Raw genomic sequence first — 20330 nt, 5'->3', positions numbered from 1 at the left:
GGCAAGACTAAGTCGAGACGACTGGAGGATGAGCACGGATGCAGTGGATGACCAAGATATCCTTTCGGTGTCTCATCTTGCTCTCTGCACTCCACAGTGCATTGCTGTAACCGCCTTCCTCTCCGTTGAACCGATAGGTTTCTTCCGCAGATTCTGCCGGATCCAGCCTTCGCATGCATGGGTAGACACACCCCGGGGGCCAACTGCGTGTGGCATGCACACAGCACAGTGGAGCTAGATAGCCGTCGGTGGCTCTCCTGAGCCAACGCCCTTTTATGGATCTCCATAAGGGTGTCTAGCCACCCGCCTCACCAGTCCCGGAAGGGAGCGGTGGGAGTGCCGGTTTAGTCGCCGGCAACCCGACCCTGAACAGGTTGTACTGGATTACAGGTTACCAGTAGCAGATCTAATGACCTGACCTGACCTGATTTTTGTTTCCATAACCCACCGAACGCTGACATGGATTACAGGATCTTTAACGTGCGTATTTGATCTTCTGCTTGCGTATACACACGAAGGGGGTTCAGGCACTAGCAGGTCTGCACATATGTTGGGAGATCGTAAAAATCTCCACCCTTCACCCACCAGGCGCCGTCACCGTGATTCAAACCCGGGACCCTCAGATTGACAGTCCAACGCTTTAACCACTCGGCTATTGCGCCCGTCCCAGTAATACTCCGTTTTCAGGGGGTGCATGCAGGGCATCTTCTTGTTTCCATAACCCATCGACTTTAACACGGATTATGGGATCTTTAAAAGTATGTATTTGATATTCGGCATGCATATTCACATGAAGGAGGCTCAGACACTAGCAGGTCTGCACATCTGTTGACCTGGGAGACAAGAAAAATCTCCACCCTTTACCCACCAGAGGCTGTGTCCAGGATTCAAACCTGGGATCCCCAGATTGAAAGTCCCAATTCTTTTACCACCCAGCTATTGCAGCCGTCAATGGACCTCCTTTTGAACATTGTCATCCTCACCAAGCATCATGAAAAGAAAATGGAGAAAAAAAAACAAAAAACTTTTATCAAATTATGTGGCCCTAATGTGCCCTACTTTCATGTTTCCATTGAGAGAATGCTAACTCAGTGTACTTAAGAGAGACGACAATCTGATTCCTGGTTGAAGCAAGTTTCCATTAGAGGATTTAGCCAGTTGCATCATGCATATTGATGTTGAAACAGAACAGATACTACTGACACAACTCGACGCCAGTACAGGGCCTTCTCTGGTGTTTAGCCAGGCATTCATATCACCCAGTGGACTGCAGGCAGTGACTGTGGCAGAACGAGCCTGGGTGTGGCAACAAATGTGGGATTTGGAAGAAGAGATAGACGGGCGCAATAGCCGAGTGGTTAAAGCGTTGGACTGTCAATCTGAGGGTCCCGGGTTCGAATCACGGTGATGGCGCCTGGTGGGTAAAGGGTGGAGATTTTTACGATCTCCCAGGTCAACATATGTGCAGACCTGCTAGTGCCTGAACCCCCTTCGTGTGCATATGCAAGCAGAAGATCAAATACGCACGTTAAAGATCCTGTAATCCATGTCAGCGTTCGGTGGGTTATGGAAACAAGAACATACCCAGCATGCACACCCCCGAAAACAGAGTATGGCTGCCTACATGGCGGGGTAAAAACGGTTATACACGTAAAAGCCCACTCGTGTGCATACGAGTGAACGCAGAAGGAGGAGGAAGAAGAGATGTGACAGTAATGCCAGGTACTGTTAGGCCGCAGAAGATGAGGATGCAGAAAAGAAAGTCTTTCAATAAACTGTCATTCAGGAAATCCTGGGTTCTTATGTTTGGTACTGACACAATAACGGGTCGTCTTTTCACTGTTAGCCACATAAAATTTGGCCAGGCAGAGCAAACCGATTGGCCTAGTTTGCGTCAGTTTGACATGGTACAGTATATGACACCTAAACAATATTCATATGATCATTAACATTTCAAAACTGTTTTGGGGACAAATAATATACATTGTTCTCAAAATGTAACATGATCTATAGTTCAGTTTTTATTTATGGATTCATTCCATAAATGATGTTATTTAAAATATTTATTAAAAAAAAAAAAAATCAAAAAAAATCCATGCAACGGGTATTTTGAACAGAATTTTTGTGTACAGGAACTCGAAATATCAGCAAAGTTGAAATATCAACATCTCAACTGAATTTAAGTTTCAGGTTAGCATCCTATACAGTGGAGAACAAGAGAGGGGGAGAAAGGATAAAGTGAAAAAAAATCCGCAATATGTATAATTCTTTTAAGTGTCTGATGATACAAACTAAAAAAATTTTTTTTAAAGTCTTAACTTCCGAGAGCAAGGTTTCGGTTGCGCATGCGCACTAGAGCCTATCCATAAAAGGGAAAGGGGCGGAGTTTATCTATAAAAAGCGCGAGCACGTGTCCGGTAGAAATGTAAACATGTGGGAGGTGAAAGCAAAACAAAGACCGACTCACTGTTAGCGGAGAAAGATATCCGTGTACTCCTGCCACACAATGTGGTCGTTTACGGTTGCCAACGTCGAGGGGCTGTCTGCATGCTTTCCAATTCTCACCGGACAGTACCACGTGCTGGTGCTATTTTTATCTGACAGACACGTCTAGCGCAAACACAAACGGCTCTAGCTCCGCCCCTTTTCTCTGCATTCAAATTTTGTATTACGTGTAGCTGACACATTTTGTACTTTCCAAAGTCAATTCAGGTCTAGATTGGAAGCTGCTAGGCAAATCTCGCTCTCTGCCATAAATGAAGCCAAACCGTAGCTTTATTAGGCTTTTATTTTGAATAAACCTTCACCGACGTCACAGTGTCAGACTCTGGTGAGAAACTGGCTTGATTCAAATCGCCCGCCATTTATAGTCCGGTTCAGGCTTTAAGTGTCTGATGATACAATACACTGATGGCCGAAACTGAAAGGAAGATCCAGGCCTTTCAGAACAAATGCCTGAGGAAGCTCCTTCAAATTCCCTGGATCGAGCACAGGACCAATGAACATGTACGGAGCAGAACTGAGAACCTTGCTGGACCTCAGGAACCTCTCCTTTCAACTGTGAAGAGACGCAAGCTGATATGGTTTGGACACAACACTCGACACACCAGTCTGTCCAAAACAATCATGCAAGGCACCATCGAGGGCGGGAGAAGAAGAGGAAGACAGCGGAAGAACTGACATGAGAACATCAAACAATGGACCGGACTCCACACACGTGAGCTGCTGCCAGCGGCTGCCGACAGAGACAGATGGAGAAGGGAGGTTGCGTCTGCGGTCCTCAGGCTTCCCCCAACGACTACTTTGTAGTTATGGGCCTGAGGTTGAGGTTGAGGAGGATACAAACCAAACATTTTTTTTTCTGTTCCATGCAGTTTCCCTCACACATACGCACAGAGCCAAATTTCAAAAGCTCCAAAAAACATGGACACATGAAGAGGAAAAAAAAAAAGCAAAACAAAAAACAATCATTTCTTTCAGAATGTGACTTCAGAAGCTGTGACAGTGTTCCTCCTCAGGGCTAGCTGAATGGGTGTCAAATTTGCATTCAGATTTGTCAGAAATTTGACATTCCAAAGAGTCTGTCCATGAAAATTTCCTCAAATAGTTTTTCTGTTCTGAATTTGATCACCTTCTCTCTGTTCTGCATTTTTGATGTTGAATGAAGAATAGAATTCCTGTTCTTGTTTCCTCTTTCAGAATCGAGTTTATAAAAGTTGTTTTATGAATGACAACTCAAAGACACAACTTTTGTCTGAGGCTCACAATATAATAGTTCAGTTCTATTGGAGTTTAACTACCTATTGGTGCCTACACCCTTAAGGTCAAGTTTGTTCGGTTGGAGTTTAAATAGAATAGATTCTCACATGCATACTTATACTACCATACCCTCTCAGACACATACATCCATACACTTCAAACTGAAATGATGACATCAAGGTTTATTTTGGCGCAAGCTGAATCAACTGCTGAAATGTCTCACAATATATATATATATATATATTATATATAATATATACTCATGAGACAAGCTGATCAAAATTGTTTTCAGGCTTTCATTCGTTTTTTAAGCAACACTATTTGAAGCCAGTGTAAAGAAGCTATAATTTATATAACACTAACAAAGCAGACTTCATCATCACCTTAGAGGAATCCTTCAAGAACCATAGTCTTTCAAACTAATGGCTGGCTGATGTATGCTCTTTCAGTACATGCTCCTCTTTTTAATTTTCAGTTTGTTTTCAATATTCAGCTCTGTGTGTGTGTGTGTGTGTGTGTGTGTGTGTGTGTGTGTATGTGTGTGTGTGGTGTGTGTGTGTGTGTGTGTGTGTGTGTGTATGAGTGTGTGAAAGAGGCAGAGAGAGACAGAGAGAGAAGCTAAGGGGAAACGATACAGAAATAAACTAAACTTGTTCGCTAATATCTTATGTCCTTGGAAAAGTACCTACATGCCAAACATGCCTTGACTATGGCAGCTGAGAATAATTTTTTTTTCCATGCCTTTGACATAACAGTTCATCAGTTCATTCAGTCTGAACACAGAAAGTTTACTGTCATCTGTTATAAGAAGTTTTGTGAAGAAAATGCAACACAAATCGATAACTGGCTCCATCTGTGACATCTCATATTACATGGTATCACAGCTTCCAACTGAAGATAAATAATACACACAATGACACCAAATAAAACATGGTTGTTTATCTAGCAAAACCACAAGCAACAGCAGGCAGACAGCTCCTGGCATCTGGTTCACATTCCCTTGAATCCTCCCGTTCCCCCCTTACATGCAATGATCTGAATAAGGACCCCAAAACGTCCCATTAAGAAACTTTTGCCTGCTCTTGTCTACCTCTCGCTACAGCATCTTTCATTCTGTAGAGAATATTCTTTAATAATATTAATTTTGTAAAATCGTGCCATTTTGAATCATTGATGCAAAGTTAGAGAGAAAATGCTACACGGTACTTTTTGTGTGTTACTAGGACTAATGCAAAGCTGACAGCATGCTACACTGTGTTTCCGGTATGTTACCAACATCAATGCAAAACTGAAAAAAAGAAAGAGAAAAAAAAAAAAAAACCAAAAAACTACATTGCACTTTCCCCAACACTCACATTCAATATTCCTTGCTGTTTTGTTTCAGGCAACAACTAAGAAACAAACATTGCCCATATAATTTCCACCATCTGCTGCTTTGTAGTCACCATTCATGACCATGCATGAAGGGGACAAGTTATCTTGTTGGTGTGTGTGTGTGGGATCCAACACTGCCAATGAACATAACATAACATATCAACAGTGTGGTTTCTTCCAGCAGCGTGTTTTCCTTGGATCAGGCAACCTGACCTGAAGAAGCTCTCTGGAAGACAACAGAAATCAGCCTCGACAACTGCAGTTTCTTTGTTCTTTTGTTGTTGTTGTTGTTGTTTTTTTGTTGTTGCTGTTCTGTAATGGAAGTACCCTTTCTTGACAGAAATGCCCCTCCCCCATTAAAAAAAAGGTTCATTACGGTTTTTCTGTCTTTGAAATATCCTTGACAAAAACCAGGAATGTTTATTCATTTGGTTTAACTGAATATTTATTTCTGCGTGATTACTGTTCCCAGTTTCGTTCGTTTGTTGTTTTTAGTCTGAGCAGTATGATTTTTGTCCATAAAAAAACAAAAAACACACACACAAAAAAACAACCCTACATTAAAATAGAACTTGATGACATGATCCACTCAAACAGTGCATGTTGAAGTGTCTTATGATGCGTGATATCTGAGACTGAAATTAAAAAATAAACACCACACAAAAAAAAACACTCTCAAGCATTAACAAGTAACATAATTCTAGTAGTTCCAGACATATACTTCTTTATGTGCCTTCCTTTCTACTCCTCCTCCTCCTCTTCTTCTTTGCGTTCGACAGCTACGCAGTCAGGGTCGAAGTCCGAGGGATGCCACAAACTCGGACGTCCGGTGAAGATCGCCTGCCGTCCCCAAGAGCTTGGTGTTGAGGTCAGCACCCCCAGGCCAGGACTGCTGCCGCATCTTCTCATACAGGGGGCAGTCTTGGAGAATATGGGATGGGGTCTGGTCAGCCTGGCCGCAATCATATAGGGATGTGGCTGCCACTCCAATACTCTTCAGGTGTGCTCGGAGGCCGCAGTGTCCTGTGCGAAGGCGGTAGATGGTAGTCTGGTGTCTTCTCTCCAGTGTCCTGATGAGATCTTGGTGTGCCTGGTAGCCTTTCCACTGTTTGTTTTGTTTTGTATGCGCTTGCTTTATTAAACAACGTAACAAGACAAACAGACACGCAAACAACCGCAAACATACAGATAAGACACTGAAGCTTGAAAATAAACTCACCATCCCAACTATGGTTCCACACACACACAAAGAGGGAAAAAAAAAGTAAAAAAAAGAAATGATACGACGAATCAACAGCAAACATAAGAAGAAAAAAACCCATAAGGAAAACAAAAAGAAAACAGAAAGTCCGACTCCCAAGTTTGTTTACTTGTAACATGAGATGTTGTTCTCGGTACACCATCTACCTCTATCAACCGCATTCATACTAAAAATCAAAATAAAAAGGTTGCCTTTGTGCACAATGAATTTCAAAGTGTTTCATTCCACAATGAGGCTGATATAAATGAGATATATAAAAAATTTTAAAAAAACCCACCAGAGGCTGATAACAATGAGAAAAAAACAGGCTGATAACAATGAGAAAAAAACAAAAAAAACAAATAATACAACAACAACAAATAATCACAGAATCTGTGAAACTTTTGGCATCAGACGCTTTCCTATCTTCACAGAACCTTCTTCAGGTACAGACTCAACAAGCTTGTGACTTTCAGCGCAACATAAAGGCTTGTCCTCTTGTTGCACGGTGTGACCCAACCTCTCATTTCAAGGAAAACTTCCAGCTGTTATCCGCAAAGCCTTTGTCCACTCTTTCTGAAAAGTACTGATTTCTTCCACAGAAAATGGTATCCTTATCAGAAGACTTGTTGGACACGATTTGTGACATTTTTTCTGCATTACTTGTACCAAAAGGGAATGTTGCATCTGTGCTCGATTCCACCTCATTTATGTGACGCTGTCCTGCTGCCAACATTGTTACTCGTAAGTTATCTGTACTGAAGGCGTACATTGCTTCTGCCGAATGAATGTCACTATGGTGGCTTGTCTGTTGTTTGTATTTTTCTGTGTACTTCTCAACTTGCGCTTGATTAATTTTCATATATTTTTTTTATTCAGTGATATGGACCACTGATGAAGAGATCACAAACTATTTCTTGCATGATCCACAATCATGGTGAAATTATGGAAAGTGTTGGATTCTGTGACAAAGCCCATCATGCATTATCAAGATTGTGTGTGTGTGTGTGTGTGCGCGCGCGCACGCGCGCTCATGTGCGTTTTCTGTTCAGAGTCCTAATGATATTCCTGACCAATGTTCTGTCCTTCGATATATCTACTTCAAAGGTTTACAGATTCTGATGCTGTATACAATTTCTAAGTTCCCTGTGTGGCCAGAGTTACTTTTGTCACAGGAGAACTTGAACTATGGAATTTTTGTTAAAAGTAACCATACTATCAATTGGTTAGTGGTTTTGTCCTTTTAGCAGACCCAACAGGACCTGAGTGTATTGAACAGTTTACACAGCAGTTCTGCATCAAGAGGCTCTTAGTTTCTTCTTTCTGACAGACCCTTCACATGAGGCAACATTTATGGTTTCACTTTCCCTTCCTTCACTGGGCTGCAAACAGAACTTGTAAAGACAGAGATCAAAGCATCATGATGCAGAAAGCTCAACAGATTCCTAGTGGTTTCTGGCTTGTTTTTTTTCTTTCGTTCCTATATGGTTATTCAAAAAACCCTTTTCCATGCTTCAAGCATCTAAACACACACACACACACACACACACACACACACACATGCACACACAACACATGAAAAATTCAACCACATTAAACCATAGTCTAGCAACAACCAGATCACAACAAAACTTTTAGATACATCGTTAAAAATTATGTGCCACATGTCATGATGAAAGAGATAATTGTGGTAAAATACAAATCCATCTAGTATACACATATACATACATACATACATACACGTGACTTTCTACAACATAAGAATATGCTGGACATCAAGGCAAGGATAAATTTGTACACAGCCGTGTCATATGACTGTACATGTGCTGAACAGTATAGGAGTTTTAGAGAAAAAGGTCACACAGCGGATGATGCTGAAGACTTGCTGGGGTTCAACACACAATCAATCAAATCACCAGCTACTTCTTTGTAGTGCGTTCTTCACACTATCATGCCATGCACCAAAGATTCTTTGCTTTCAAACAGAGAAAAAAAACAACCAAAAACCGTTCCATACTGATAGCAAAATTTCACAAAAAAGCACTATACAGAACCAGACCTATGAGAAATATTACTTGGTTTTGAAAGCCTCGTTCACATTTTCGCACTTCTGAATTTTAAAAAAAAGTATGAATTCAATGCCCACACAGACAAAATATCAAGACTGACCTCTAAAAAGCTTTATTTTGAAATTAGTCCAATATCTTGTGCTTTCATACTGTAAAAAGCAAAAGTTCAAACTGATGAAACATGTGGGAATTACATTTACTTGTATCACTTTCTGTCCTCTTTAATATCTTTGGACTTTTATAAATGAACACATAATTACCATATTTAATATTATGACTGCAGCTTACGAGACCAAAAATATATGTGCTCACATAGTCTAAGCTACAGTTATAACTAATACAGAAACTGTGTGTTTAGTTTTACAACCAGCTGGAACAAAGTACGTTTGAAGGACTAAACCCTCCTTTTTGTTTTCCAAATAATCATGTTTATTCAATTGTTCTACAATATCAGACATGAACAACGTAATGGAATATGGAGGAGAAAACAAATGCATGAGTGTGTGAGTACACATAAACACTAATACACATGCACACAAACACACATACACACACACTCACGCACACATACACTCTCACACACACAGGCAACCTGTCGCTTTCTCACATGCACTTGATACCTGCACACACACACACACACACACACACACACACACACACACACACACACACACACACACTGTTCCCACACAGTAAAACGCAAACCTGGAGCAAAACTACATCAGAGCAAATGACTTTAGATTTACAGCAGTTTTTAGTGTAAACACACATCATGAACAAGTTAAAATCCCAAAATAAAACACACACATCAATGGAAACATCATACTGCCTGTACAAAGTCCTTGATCTTAACGCTTGGCCAATGTGACCAAATTACTGACGTATGATCAACCGAAATTAAATACCGGTAAAAAAATCCCTTTAAGAATAAAACAGAATGCTACAAAAGCTGAATATGATAAAGACTTCAAGATAGTGAAAGAAAATGTACAATGAGACTTTATAAAATATGAAAGAAGAGTGAAAAAGACTAATTCGTAAAACTGCAGATATAAAAATATATATAAATGTACATCAATAAATATAAGTCTACAAACAGAATGAATAAGAGCTCATAATTCCCAAGACATCCAAATGAAACATTAGAAGACCCTGTAACCCTCATTGCTATCAATGGCCAGTGACATCTGCCTCACCCTTGGAACAAACAAACACCACATCTGTGTGAAGGTTTAGTTGAAGTCAGAAAGCTATGTCACAAAGCAACGACAACAAATGCAGTGTTCAGATAAATTCTGGTTTCAATTTTTTTTCTTGCTTGTTTTTTGTTGTTGTTGTTGTTTACAGCAGCAAGCACATCCACAGCAACTGGCACACTGAAAGAATCCTGCAGCCCATATGAAATATCAAGAAATCAATAACAGTGTTAGCATTTACCATGCCATATATAAAAGTGTTGATCTCAAGTGCCTTCACTTGACATGAAGGCACTTGAGATCAACACTGATTCCTGGGAGGGCCTTGCAGATGACTGCAACAGATGGAGAAGCACTCTCAAGAATCAGCTACGGATTGGTGAGGACAAACTGTCAGCTGCTGCAGCAGAAAAGCAAGCTCGCAGAAAAGGGACGGCAGCCGACAGACCAGCATCAGCTTACACATGTGACCGCTGCGACAGAGACTGTCTCTCTCGCATCAGTCTCTACAGTCACAGGCGACGCTGCTTGGTCCAAGCAGACAGCCCAATTAGACATTAGGTCGGGTATACTCTATCCATGGTCAGCCATGACTGAAGGAGGCCTACTACTACTATATAAAAGTGAATAATGAGCCAGTGGGAACCAAGACAGGAATGAGGAACAAAGAACAGACCAAAAAGAAAAAAAAAAAAACGAAAAAAAAAAAAAAAAAAAACTAAGAGAGAAGCATCAACCAATGATATTAGGAGAAAAATTTCAGCACATCATTTTTTTCACAAACCACTGAAATAACCACATTAAAAGTCCCTGATGATACGCTTGTGTTTAAATCAGACATGCACTCTTTTCTTGTTCTCTCACATACAGCGATACACACACAGTGACACACACATACAAAGATCAATGCCCAGACTGAAGCCACGGGTCAATCTGAACCCAACCAAAAGAACAGAGAGAGGGACAAGGCAAGGATAAGAAACCACATCAAAACCACATCTAGCATGCACAACCAACGAAAACATCCTTTCACTGGTTCAAGATACACACCAGTACAATGACTATGATTAAAACACAACAATACAAAGCAGATGTACGGTAGGGAGTTGAGAATACCTTAACTGTTTTCAAGGTATATCAAATGAATTATAAAAAAAAAAAAGAAAAAAAAAAAGAAAAGAGAAAAGGCAGGGCTTCGCCATTTTGGATTTTCTACCTACGCAAATCCACATCATAAAAGATCACCTCCAACCGTTCCTGAAGCAAAGCTAAATATGACTGTTCTTGAACTGAAGATAAATTTGTACAGACCACCTCAAAGCAGCAACACGATTTGTGCACTAGGCTGTACCTGGAGGGAAGGTGGAGTGAGGCTGGGAGGCTGTAGGTGGGGGCCGGGGGGGTGGGGGGGGAGGGGGGGAAAGAAAAAGAAAAAGGTCTAGTCACCAGCTTTCTCCCGCCATCACAAAGGCAGCTGGCTGGAGCTGGGAAGGTGGGGAGGGGGAGGAGGGGGAAGGGGGGACAGGCGAGACGTGTCCACCTCCCTCTCGTCGTCCGCAGACCCTTCCTCTGTGATGCCCGGCATCACGCTGTGACCCTGCTGCCCTCCTGCCGGGCAGTACGCGCTCCCCACCGCGCTCCCGTCAGAGGACTGCCAGATGGCGCGGGTGTAGTCTTCCAACGACAGGTAGTCGCTGGTGTTCCGCCTCCAGCGCAGTTCGTGCATGAAGAGGGCGTTGATGTTCATCTCATTGGTCATCAGCTCTCTCGTGCACTCATCCACCTTTGATATTAAAAATATATAAATATAAATAAAAAAAATATATAAAAAAAAAAAGAAAAGAAAAAAGTTTATCAACAATTGTTGATTTTTGTTTTGCACACACTGATCAACAAACTGCATTATCACCATCATCATTATCATTCAAATAACTGCATTATTATTCCACCACCGCATAAGAAAAACATGTATACTGCACATGGTAAAACCAATAAATACTTTATAAAAAAATCATTGATTTTTTTGGTCTTGTTTTTTTGCACACACTGATCAACAAACTGCATCATTATCATCTTCAGTATCATTGTTATTATCATTATCACTGTTGTTATCATTCAACAAACTGCATTATTATTCTACCACCATGCATGAAAAACATGGACACCACATTTGGCAAACCAATCAGACAATACTCTATCATGAGTCACTGATTTTTCTTTGCACAAACTGGTAGCAAATGGCATCATTATTACTATCATTCTTACTCAACAAACTACTCATTCCACCAATGTGGAAAAAACAAATCTGCTGATACTGTAACCATCACCCCATAAGGACAGAAAAAAAACAAAAACACATTAACAACACACATGGCAAAACCAATCAGGCAATACCCTCTTTTAACCACAGAAACCATCACTGCAATTGGAGAAAACAAAACAAAAAAACCCCAAAAAAACACAACAACAAAAAAACATGCACACCACACATGTCAAAACCAGTCAGCCAATACCCTCTGTAACTGCTCAACCACCACCACATACAGATTAACAACAACAACAACAACAAAAACCCACAATAACCAGCCTCAACCACCCCCCCACCGCCCCCAAAACCCCACTAAATCTTCCCCCCTAAAAAAAAATTCACCACACCCAACGACACAGCCCCAACCCACCAACCCACACCCACCCAAACCCCAACCCTCAATCAAGAGCAGAACAGAGCAAAAACAAAAACAAGAGAGGCAAGGCCTTCAAGACTCACTTGTGATAAATTAAGTCCCCTAGCATTAATTACAGAGTAATTTGCCTTTTTTACTATCTGCACCAAAAATGTTTGCAAAAAAAAAAAAAAAAAAATTCCATGCTTAGCAAAAGAAGTTCCTGTTTGAACAAAAAATGATAATAATGACTCCTCTTGTTGTTGTGTCAGAATAAGAGGTCAAAGTGCCAAGTTTAGAGAATACAAAAAATATAAATATAACAGTAAATGCAGTTTGCATATAATTAGGCTTCTTTTTTTTTTTTTTTTTTGTGCCCATCCCAGAGGTGCAAAATTGTTTTAAACAAGATGACTGGAAAGAACTGAATTTTTGCTATTTTAATGCCAAATTTGGTGTCAACTGACAAAGTATTTGCAGAGAAAATGTCAATGTTTACCAAGGACACACAGACACACACACACAGACAACCGAACACCGGGTTAAAACATAGACTCACTCTGTTTACACAAGTGAGTCAACAAAAACCACAATAACCAGCCTCAACCACCACCCCCAAACCCCCACTAAATCTTCCCCCCTAAAAAAAAATTCACCATACCCAACCCAACGACACAGCCCCCTCCCACCAACCCTCACCCACCCAAACCCCAACCCTCACCCACCCAAACCCAAACCCCAACCCTCACCCACCCAAACCCCAACCCTCACCCACCCAAACCCCAACCCTCAACCAACAGCAGAGCAGAGCAAAAACAAGAACAAAGCATTCATTAACAAGCCAAAGTGACCAAACCTCTCGGACGGCGCCTGGCGTGAGAGACGCGTGCACCCCGGAGCCCTCGGTCAAGCCTTCAGAGCTGCTGAGGGTGGTGTGCATGCTGCCGAAGAGGCTGGTGTTGGCCGGGCGCAGCAGGGGCCCCTCGATGTGGGACACGCCCCCCTTCAGCCGGATGCCGTGCGGCTGGTTGGCGGAGCTGGGGGGCACCAGGGGCCCGTTCAGGCTCGACATCATGCTGGTGTAGGGCTGCACCACGCCGTGGCACGGGGCATGACGGAGGACAATGTTCCAAAGAAAGATTAGTTTGGGTGGGTTTTTTTTTTTCTTTGTTTGTTTGGTGATTGATTGTGTAAAAAAGATTAAGTGGGGTTGGTTTCTTTGTCTTGTTTGTTTCTTTGTTTGTTTTATTGTGTATGTATGTATGACATAGAACAAACTGTTTTTTGTTGTTGTCGGGGTTTTTTTTTTAGTGTATGCCTGCACATTTTGTGGTTTTTTTTATCATTTTTTTCTTCTTTTTATACAAAATTGTGTATAGTTGCAGGAGAAAGAGCAAAACTTTTTTTTTTTTTTTAATTGTGGTTAATATGTGCAGGCTTTGTTTTTTTTAATTTTTTGTTTTTTCATGTGTGTGGCTGCAGGACAAGGAGATAATCTAAAATGTGTTTTGTCTTATTTTTTTCTTTTCTTATGTGTAGCCGGCTGCTGAACAAGAAGATCATGTAAATTGTGTGTGTGTATGTGTGTGTATGCGTGAGTGTGTGTATGGTTGTATGACATGGACAAAAACAAGTGTTTATCAATTTGAAACTGTGTATGGCTGCAGGACATGGATCAAAAGTGTTTTGAAACTGTGTATGGTGCAAGACGTGGACCAAAAATACAGTGGTGGAGGTCTGGAGTCGACCAGAGGGAGCGGAGGAAGTGGAGGAGGCGGCGGGTTGGCGTTGATGAGAGGGCCAGGAGTAGAGGGCCCAGAGTGTCAGCGAATCGATTGCGATCGCGCTTTAATATTAGCACGATTCCCCAATCGAGCTACATAATTATGTGACCTGGTTGGAGACATAATTTGACAACAAACAAGAACGCCAGAGAATCGACAGACAGGCAGAAAATACAAAAAAACTTAGCCGTACGAAGAGCACAGGAACAGTAGTCATGATGGCTGCCGGAAAAAGAGGGTGCTAGCTGGCAGGACAAAGGGGAGGTTACCTACTTCCGGGAGGTTATCGGCCGTAGTTGCTTTCGTTTTCTCCGCATAGGCGGATAGTAGTTTGCACAGGACAGGAATGTCAGACCCCTGCCAGAGTCTGCACTAGTTGGGTCACGGTTAAGTATGTGTAATTAAAGTGTATTTTTAATCTGTGTATTGCTGCAGAACACAGACCAAAAATGTTTTTGAAAACTAGTGTATAGTGCAGGACATAGACCAAAAGTGATTTTTTAAACTGTGTATGATGCAGGACATGGACCAAAAGTGATTTTTTTAAAACTGTGTATGGTGCAGGACAAGGACCACAAGTGATTTTTTAAAATGTCTATGCTGCAGGACATGCACCAAAAGTATTTTTTCAAACTGCGTTTCGATGGGCGCAACAGCCGAGTGGTTAAAGTGTTGGACTTTCAATCAGAAGGTCTCAGGTTCTTCTTCCCGGTCATCGCACTAGGCTGGTAAAGGGTCGAGAAGAAAAATAACTTTGTGCAACAGAAGAAGAAGAAAATTACATTTGTAATCATTTTTTTACAATTACCTGATGTCGAGAATTGGAAGGAGTTTGTTAACTTGCCTGGCATGGGATTTCACAGGTGATTAGTGCTGGGGGTAAGTGGGTTAAACTGTGTATGGCTGCAGCTAGTGGACCAAAGAACTTTTTTTAAACTGTGTATAGTGCACCAGGCAGCTAAGGGATGTGTGTGTGTGTGTGTGTGTGTGTGTACGTTTCCTCTCTGTCACTGGAATTGTTTGAACTCGTGTCCACCCCAAAAGAGGTCAGCCCCAAACTCACCCCAACAGGCTGCAAGGTGACCAGACTGGGCAGCATCATGGAAGGGCTGACCATGCTGTGTTGCTGGGGATCAATTGTCAGCATGCTACGCGCCTGGAAGTCCCGGTGCACTGTTCACAAACAACACGTACCACACTTGTCCACATCCATCTTCAGTTACAAAACCAAATCAAATCATGTTGCTTATAGTCCATCCAACCACAAACAGGCCATTGAATTCAGGGCTAATCACTCATCTGTTCTTAAAACCAGTCAAAGAACACAAAATAATATTGAAAGCTGGATTAAAACAACCAATTCACCCTGTTCTTATTCGATTCATGAAAAACTGAAACCATGTTGACGGGCGCAATAGCCGAATGGTTAAAGTGTTGGACTTTCAATCTGAGGGTCCCGGGTTTGAATCACGGTGACGGCGCCTGGTGGGTAAAGGGTGGAGATTTTTACGATCTCCCAGGTCAACATATGTGCAGACCTGCCAGTGCCTGAACCCCCTTCGTGTGTATATGCAAGCAGAAGATCAAATACGCACGTTAAAGATCCCGTAATCCATGTCAGCGTTCGGTGGGTTATGGAAACAAGAACATACCCAGCATGCACACCCCAGAAAGCGGAGTATGGCTGCCTACATGGCGGGGTAAAAACAGTGATACACGTAAAAGCCCACTCATGTGCATACGAGTGAACGCAGAAGAAGAAGAAGAAGAAACCATGTTAACAGATACTAAGACTGTAAAAAGGTCTCAACAACAACCTATGCCTTAGACCATGTAAAATTCAAGTTGTAGACATAAATTTCTCTCATCCAGTGTATGGTGCCAGCCACAGAATATGCCTGATATCATGCAGGTCCCAGCAATCAGAAGAAGCCTGCTGCTCAGTAAGAGGCTGGCTGCACATCTTTAGTAACTATCTAGTGCCCAGATAAACAAACTTCTAGTTTCTTCTTCTTCTGCATTCGTGGGCTGCAACTGCCACGTTCACTTGCATGTACACGAGTGGGCTTTTACGTGCATGACCGTTTTTACCCCGCCATGTAGGCAGTCATACTCCGCTTTCGGGGGTATGCATGCTGGGTATGTTCTTGCTTCCATAACCCACCTAACGCTGACATGGATTACAGGATCTTTAACGTGCGTATTTGATCTTCTGCATGCGTTTACACACGAAGGGGGTTCAGGCACTAGCAGGTCTGCACATATGTTGACCTGGGAGATCGTAAAAATCTCCACCCTTTACCCACCAGGCGCCGTCACCGTGATTCGAACCCGGGACCTACAGATTGACAGTCCAACGCTTTAAACACTCGGCTATTGCGCCCGTCAAGTTTGATTTTAAACATTTTAATTTGTTGCAAATCCTATCATTTTCATTTGCGGATTGTTTCAAACAGAATATTTCAGAAGTACAACATAACAGAAAAGTTCACGGTTACGCTGTTAACAGTTGTGTACTGCTGGAATTATCATGTTTCTCATGTGGTGCTTAAAATCACAGATCCCTTTATATAACATGGTTTATATCCAGACAGCACTCAGCAAAGCAAGCATGATACTGACTTACAGCTCATGTCACAATGCAACAATACTTTTCAGTGTATTTCTTCATGCAACGTTTTGTCGATTCGCTTTTTTCGTTTCTTTGTCAGCCAATGCGCCTCCCTTTCGCTACAACATGGTGACTGAATAGAAAAGAACTTCTAGAAAAAGAACAGGGTGGGAATGAAAACTGGTGGCTTTTGAAAGATACTGTTGTAATGTTAATGCTGAAGAGAAAACAGGTCAGCGGAAGAAAGTGGAGGGCAAAAGTCGACTATTCAGTGAGTCAGAGTGCTGTCACAATTCCAGTGACAGACAATTCTTTAAAAAAAAACCAAAAAAACAAACAAACAAAAAAAACCCACAAAAAACAACTCAGATTCAAATTTTCATAATCAAATGCCTACAAAGACAGAAAAACAAAAGCAACCCCCACCCCCCAAAAAAACCATCTAAATTGACCTCTGAATTGAAATATAAAACCAACAAAAAAACAAAAAACAAACAACACCAACAAAAACTGACGCATGTGTGCTCACACATGCATGTGGGTGTAGGCATGCGTGCATGCGCATGTGTGTGGTTGCTCGAGTGGTATGAATTTTGGCAGGGGGGAAGAGCGAAATGCAGCGTAAGCGTGTGTCAATCAAGTCATACTTTTAACAAGACTTCTGTATGTGTGTGTGATGCTACAAGTGTGAAGAATGCCAAATGCTAAAACTTAATATTTTTTGGGTCATACCTTGACTCCTGAGATTGTTGATGAACACACTGCCATCAGCATCTGGCTTCCACTCTGGGTTGGTCATCTGAAATCATTACTGAAAACCTTCAGTTAAAGCACAGGCAGTACGAAACATCTAAATTGGGTCACCTGAAATCATCACTGACAATCTTCAGTTACAGTACATGCGTCATGGAACTGCGTTCTCTCTTCTTCTTCTTCTTCTGCAACTCCCACATTCACTCGTATGTACACAAGTGGGCATTTACGTGTATGACCGTTTTTACCCCGCCATGTAGGCAGCCATACTCCGCTTTCGGGGGTGTGCATGCTGGGTATTTACTTGTTTCCATAACCCACCGAACGCTGACATGGATTACAGAATCTTTAATGTGCGTATTTGATCTTTTGCTTGCGTGTACACACGAAGGGGGTTCAGGCACTAGCAGGTCTGCACACATGTTGACCTGGGAGATCGTAAAAATCTCCACCCTTTACCCACCAGGCGCCATCACCGAGATTCGAACCCGGGACCCTCAGATTGAAAGTCCAACGCTTTAACCATTCGGCTATTGCGCCCGTCCAGCATAGAACAGATTTGCACACCTGTAATCATCACTGAAAACCTTCAGTTAAAGCACAGTAAGTATGTAACAGACCCAGTGGAGCAAACTGTTAGTAAAGTGTAAAACAAACAAACAAACAAAAAACAAACAAAAAAACAAACCAACCCAAAACACCTAAAATGTTTGGGAATGTATGCGACATGTGTTTAGGTTTTGTTCTTGTTCTTGGGACGATTGAAAAAGTAGATGACTATATATCTTTTATAATAGTTTCCCTTCAAATCATTTTAATATTGTTCATGGAAATGACTGAAAAAGGTAGGCTATATATCCCTTACAATACAATTCCTTCACATTATACTCTAACAAAGATTGTAAATTCTATCATACAATGTCCCTGTGCAGATATATAAAGCAGGTACTGTATAATCTTTTCTGTGCAATATGTGTATGTGCATTCATTTCTTTTTATTTCTTCTTTACAAGATGGTTACATCGTGGCATTCTTCAGTCAACATAGGAACAATAATTTCTCATGAACGAAGTAATACAACATGTTCAAACACACACAAATACACGCACAATTTTAAATTCCTTTCCAGAAGCAGACCACTTATTTGGTGGAATTCAAAAAGTTAGTACAACTCTAGAAAAAGTTTGCCGTTCACTAATTCAACAATCATCTGTAAGTGGAACCTACATGGAAATGCATCAGAGACATCTCCGTTTTTCCATTCTCAGCCTGGTGATTCTTCGGTGCCGTGGACTGTGAGCTCTGGCCTGGGACCTGCCACTGGAACAGAAACAACACGCCATCAGCCTCAGACTGTTTCTGCTGTGACAAACATCACCTGCACTGAGCAGTCCAATACGTTTCTGCTGTGACAAACATCACCTGCACTGAGCAGTCCAATACGTTTCTGCTGTGACAAACATCACCTGCACTGAGCAGTCCAATACGTTTCTGCTGTGACAAACATCACCTGCACTGAGCAGTCCAATACACTTCTGCTGTGACAAACATCACCTGCACTGAGCAGTCCAATACGCTTCTGCTGTGACAAACATCACCTGCACTGAGCAGTCCAATACGCTTCTGCTGTGACAAACATCACCTGCACTGAGCAGTCCAATACGCTTCTGCTGTGACAAACATCACCTGCACTGAGCAGTCCAATACGTTTCTGCTATGACAAACATCACCTGCACTGAGCACTCCCACATCATCATCCTTTGATCTGAAACTGCTGAGGAAAATCAGAGACCTTTTGTATTTGTATTTCTTTTTATCACAACAGATTTCTCTGTGTGAAATTCGGGCTGCTCTCCCCAGGGAGAGCGCGTCGCTACACTACAGCGCCACCCTTTTTTTTTGTATTTTTTCCTGCATGCAGTTTTATTTGTTTTTCCTTTCGATGTGGATTTTTCTACAGAATTTTGCCAGGAACAACCCTTTTGTTGCCGTGGGTTCTTTTACGTGCACTAAGTGCATGCTTCACACGGTACCTCGGTTTATTGTCTTATCCGAATGACTAGCGTCCAGACCACCACTCAAGGTCTAGTGGAGGGGGATTCGAACCAGCGTGCTCAGATTCTCTCGCTTCCTAGGCGGACGCGTTACCTCTAGGCCATCACTCCATAGTGGACCATCAACTGTATCAAATTACCACCAATTGAATCATTATTTTGATCAAACAATTCTGACTTCTAGTTATTAATTTAATTCAAATGTTTTCCCCTAGATCTGTTTTTGGTTCTGACATCTGTTTCCTCTTACGCACCTACACAAACACACTCGCACGCATGTACACCTGCAAATATGTACAGACACACCCGATGTGATCCAGTCCAGTCCTGAAAACACAATCATTTTCATTTAGCTGTGATACCTTCCTTTCACTACTGATAATATCATGGCCTCTGATAGCAGAGAAAATGTCTGCTCTGTTTAGCAGTGCAAACATATCAGGCAGAAAATCAGGAATTAAAGAGGGTCTATAGAATCAGAATGCATAACATTACATATATGCTGACCAGGAAGATAAGCTGAGTCTTGCAAGGAAAAGAAGCTCTAAATTCATTTTTTCAAAATTTGTTTGTAGATAATACAAAGGCAGACTGCAGACTAGGATGCGATTCCTGGAATGAAATGTAAATGCCTCTGAACAGTGCTATGACTTATGAAGCCATGCTTAATTTTTCGAAGGTGCACATGCTGGGTATGGGGATGTTCCTGTTCCAACAATCCTTGAAATACAGACTTAAACTGCAGTATCTTTAATGTGCGTGTTCCTTGTGTATTTCACAAAGGGGGTTAGGTACTAGAATATCCACACACACGGAAACACTGATTC

At 41.7% G+C, this 20330-nt stretch overlaps 1 protein-coding gene across 2 annotated transcripts in view; it reads right to left on the bottom strand.

Moving 5' to 3' along the window:
* Positions 1-3932: 3932 nt before the first annotated feature.
* Positions 3933-20330, bottom strand: part of LOC143296558 (autophagy-related protein 9A-like) — a 47227-nt gene continuing 30829 nt past the window's right edge. For both annotated transcript variants that reach the window (XM_076608592.1, XM_076608584.1), the window contains exons 18-22: positions 18677-18769; positions 17429-17495; positions 15149-15258; positions 13158-13388; positions 3933-11421 (exon numbers count right to left, since the gene is read on the bottom strand). In XM_076608592.1, coding sequence (XP_076464707.1) covers positions 11101-11421; positions 13158-13388; positions 15149-15258; positions 17429-17495; positions 18677-18769 — 822 coding nt within the window. In that variant the 3' untranslated portion in view covers positions 3933-11100. The remainder of the gene's footprint in view (positions 11422-13157; positions 13389-15148; positions 15259-17428; positions 17496-18676; positions 18770-20330) is intronic.

Source organism: Babylonia areolata, chromosome 2 (assembly GCF_041734735.1).
Source record: "Babylonia areolata isolate BAREFJ2019XMU chromosome 2, ASM4173473v1, whole genome shotgun sequence".
Lineage (NCBI taxonomy): Eukaryota > Metazoa > Mollusca > Gastropoda > Neogastropoda > Buccinidae > Babylonia > Babylonia areolata.
The sequence above is the reverse complement of the archived record's forward strand: the minus strand, read 5'-3'. Positions and strand labels throughout refer to the sequence as shown.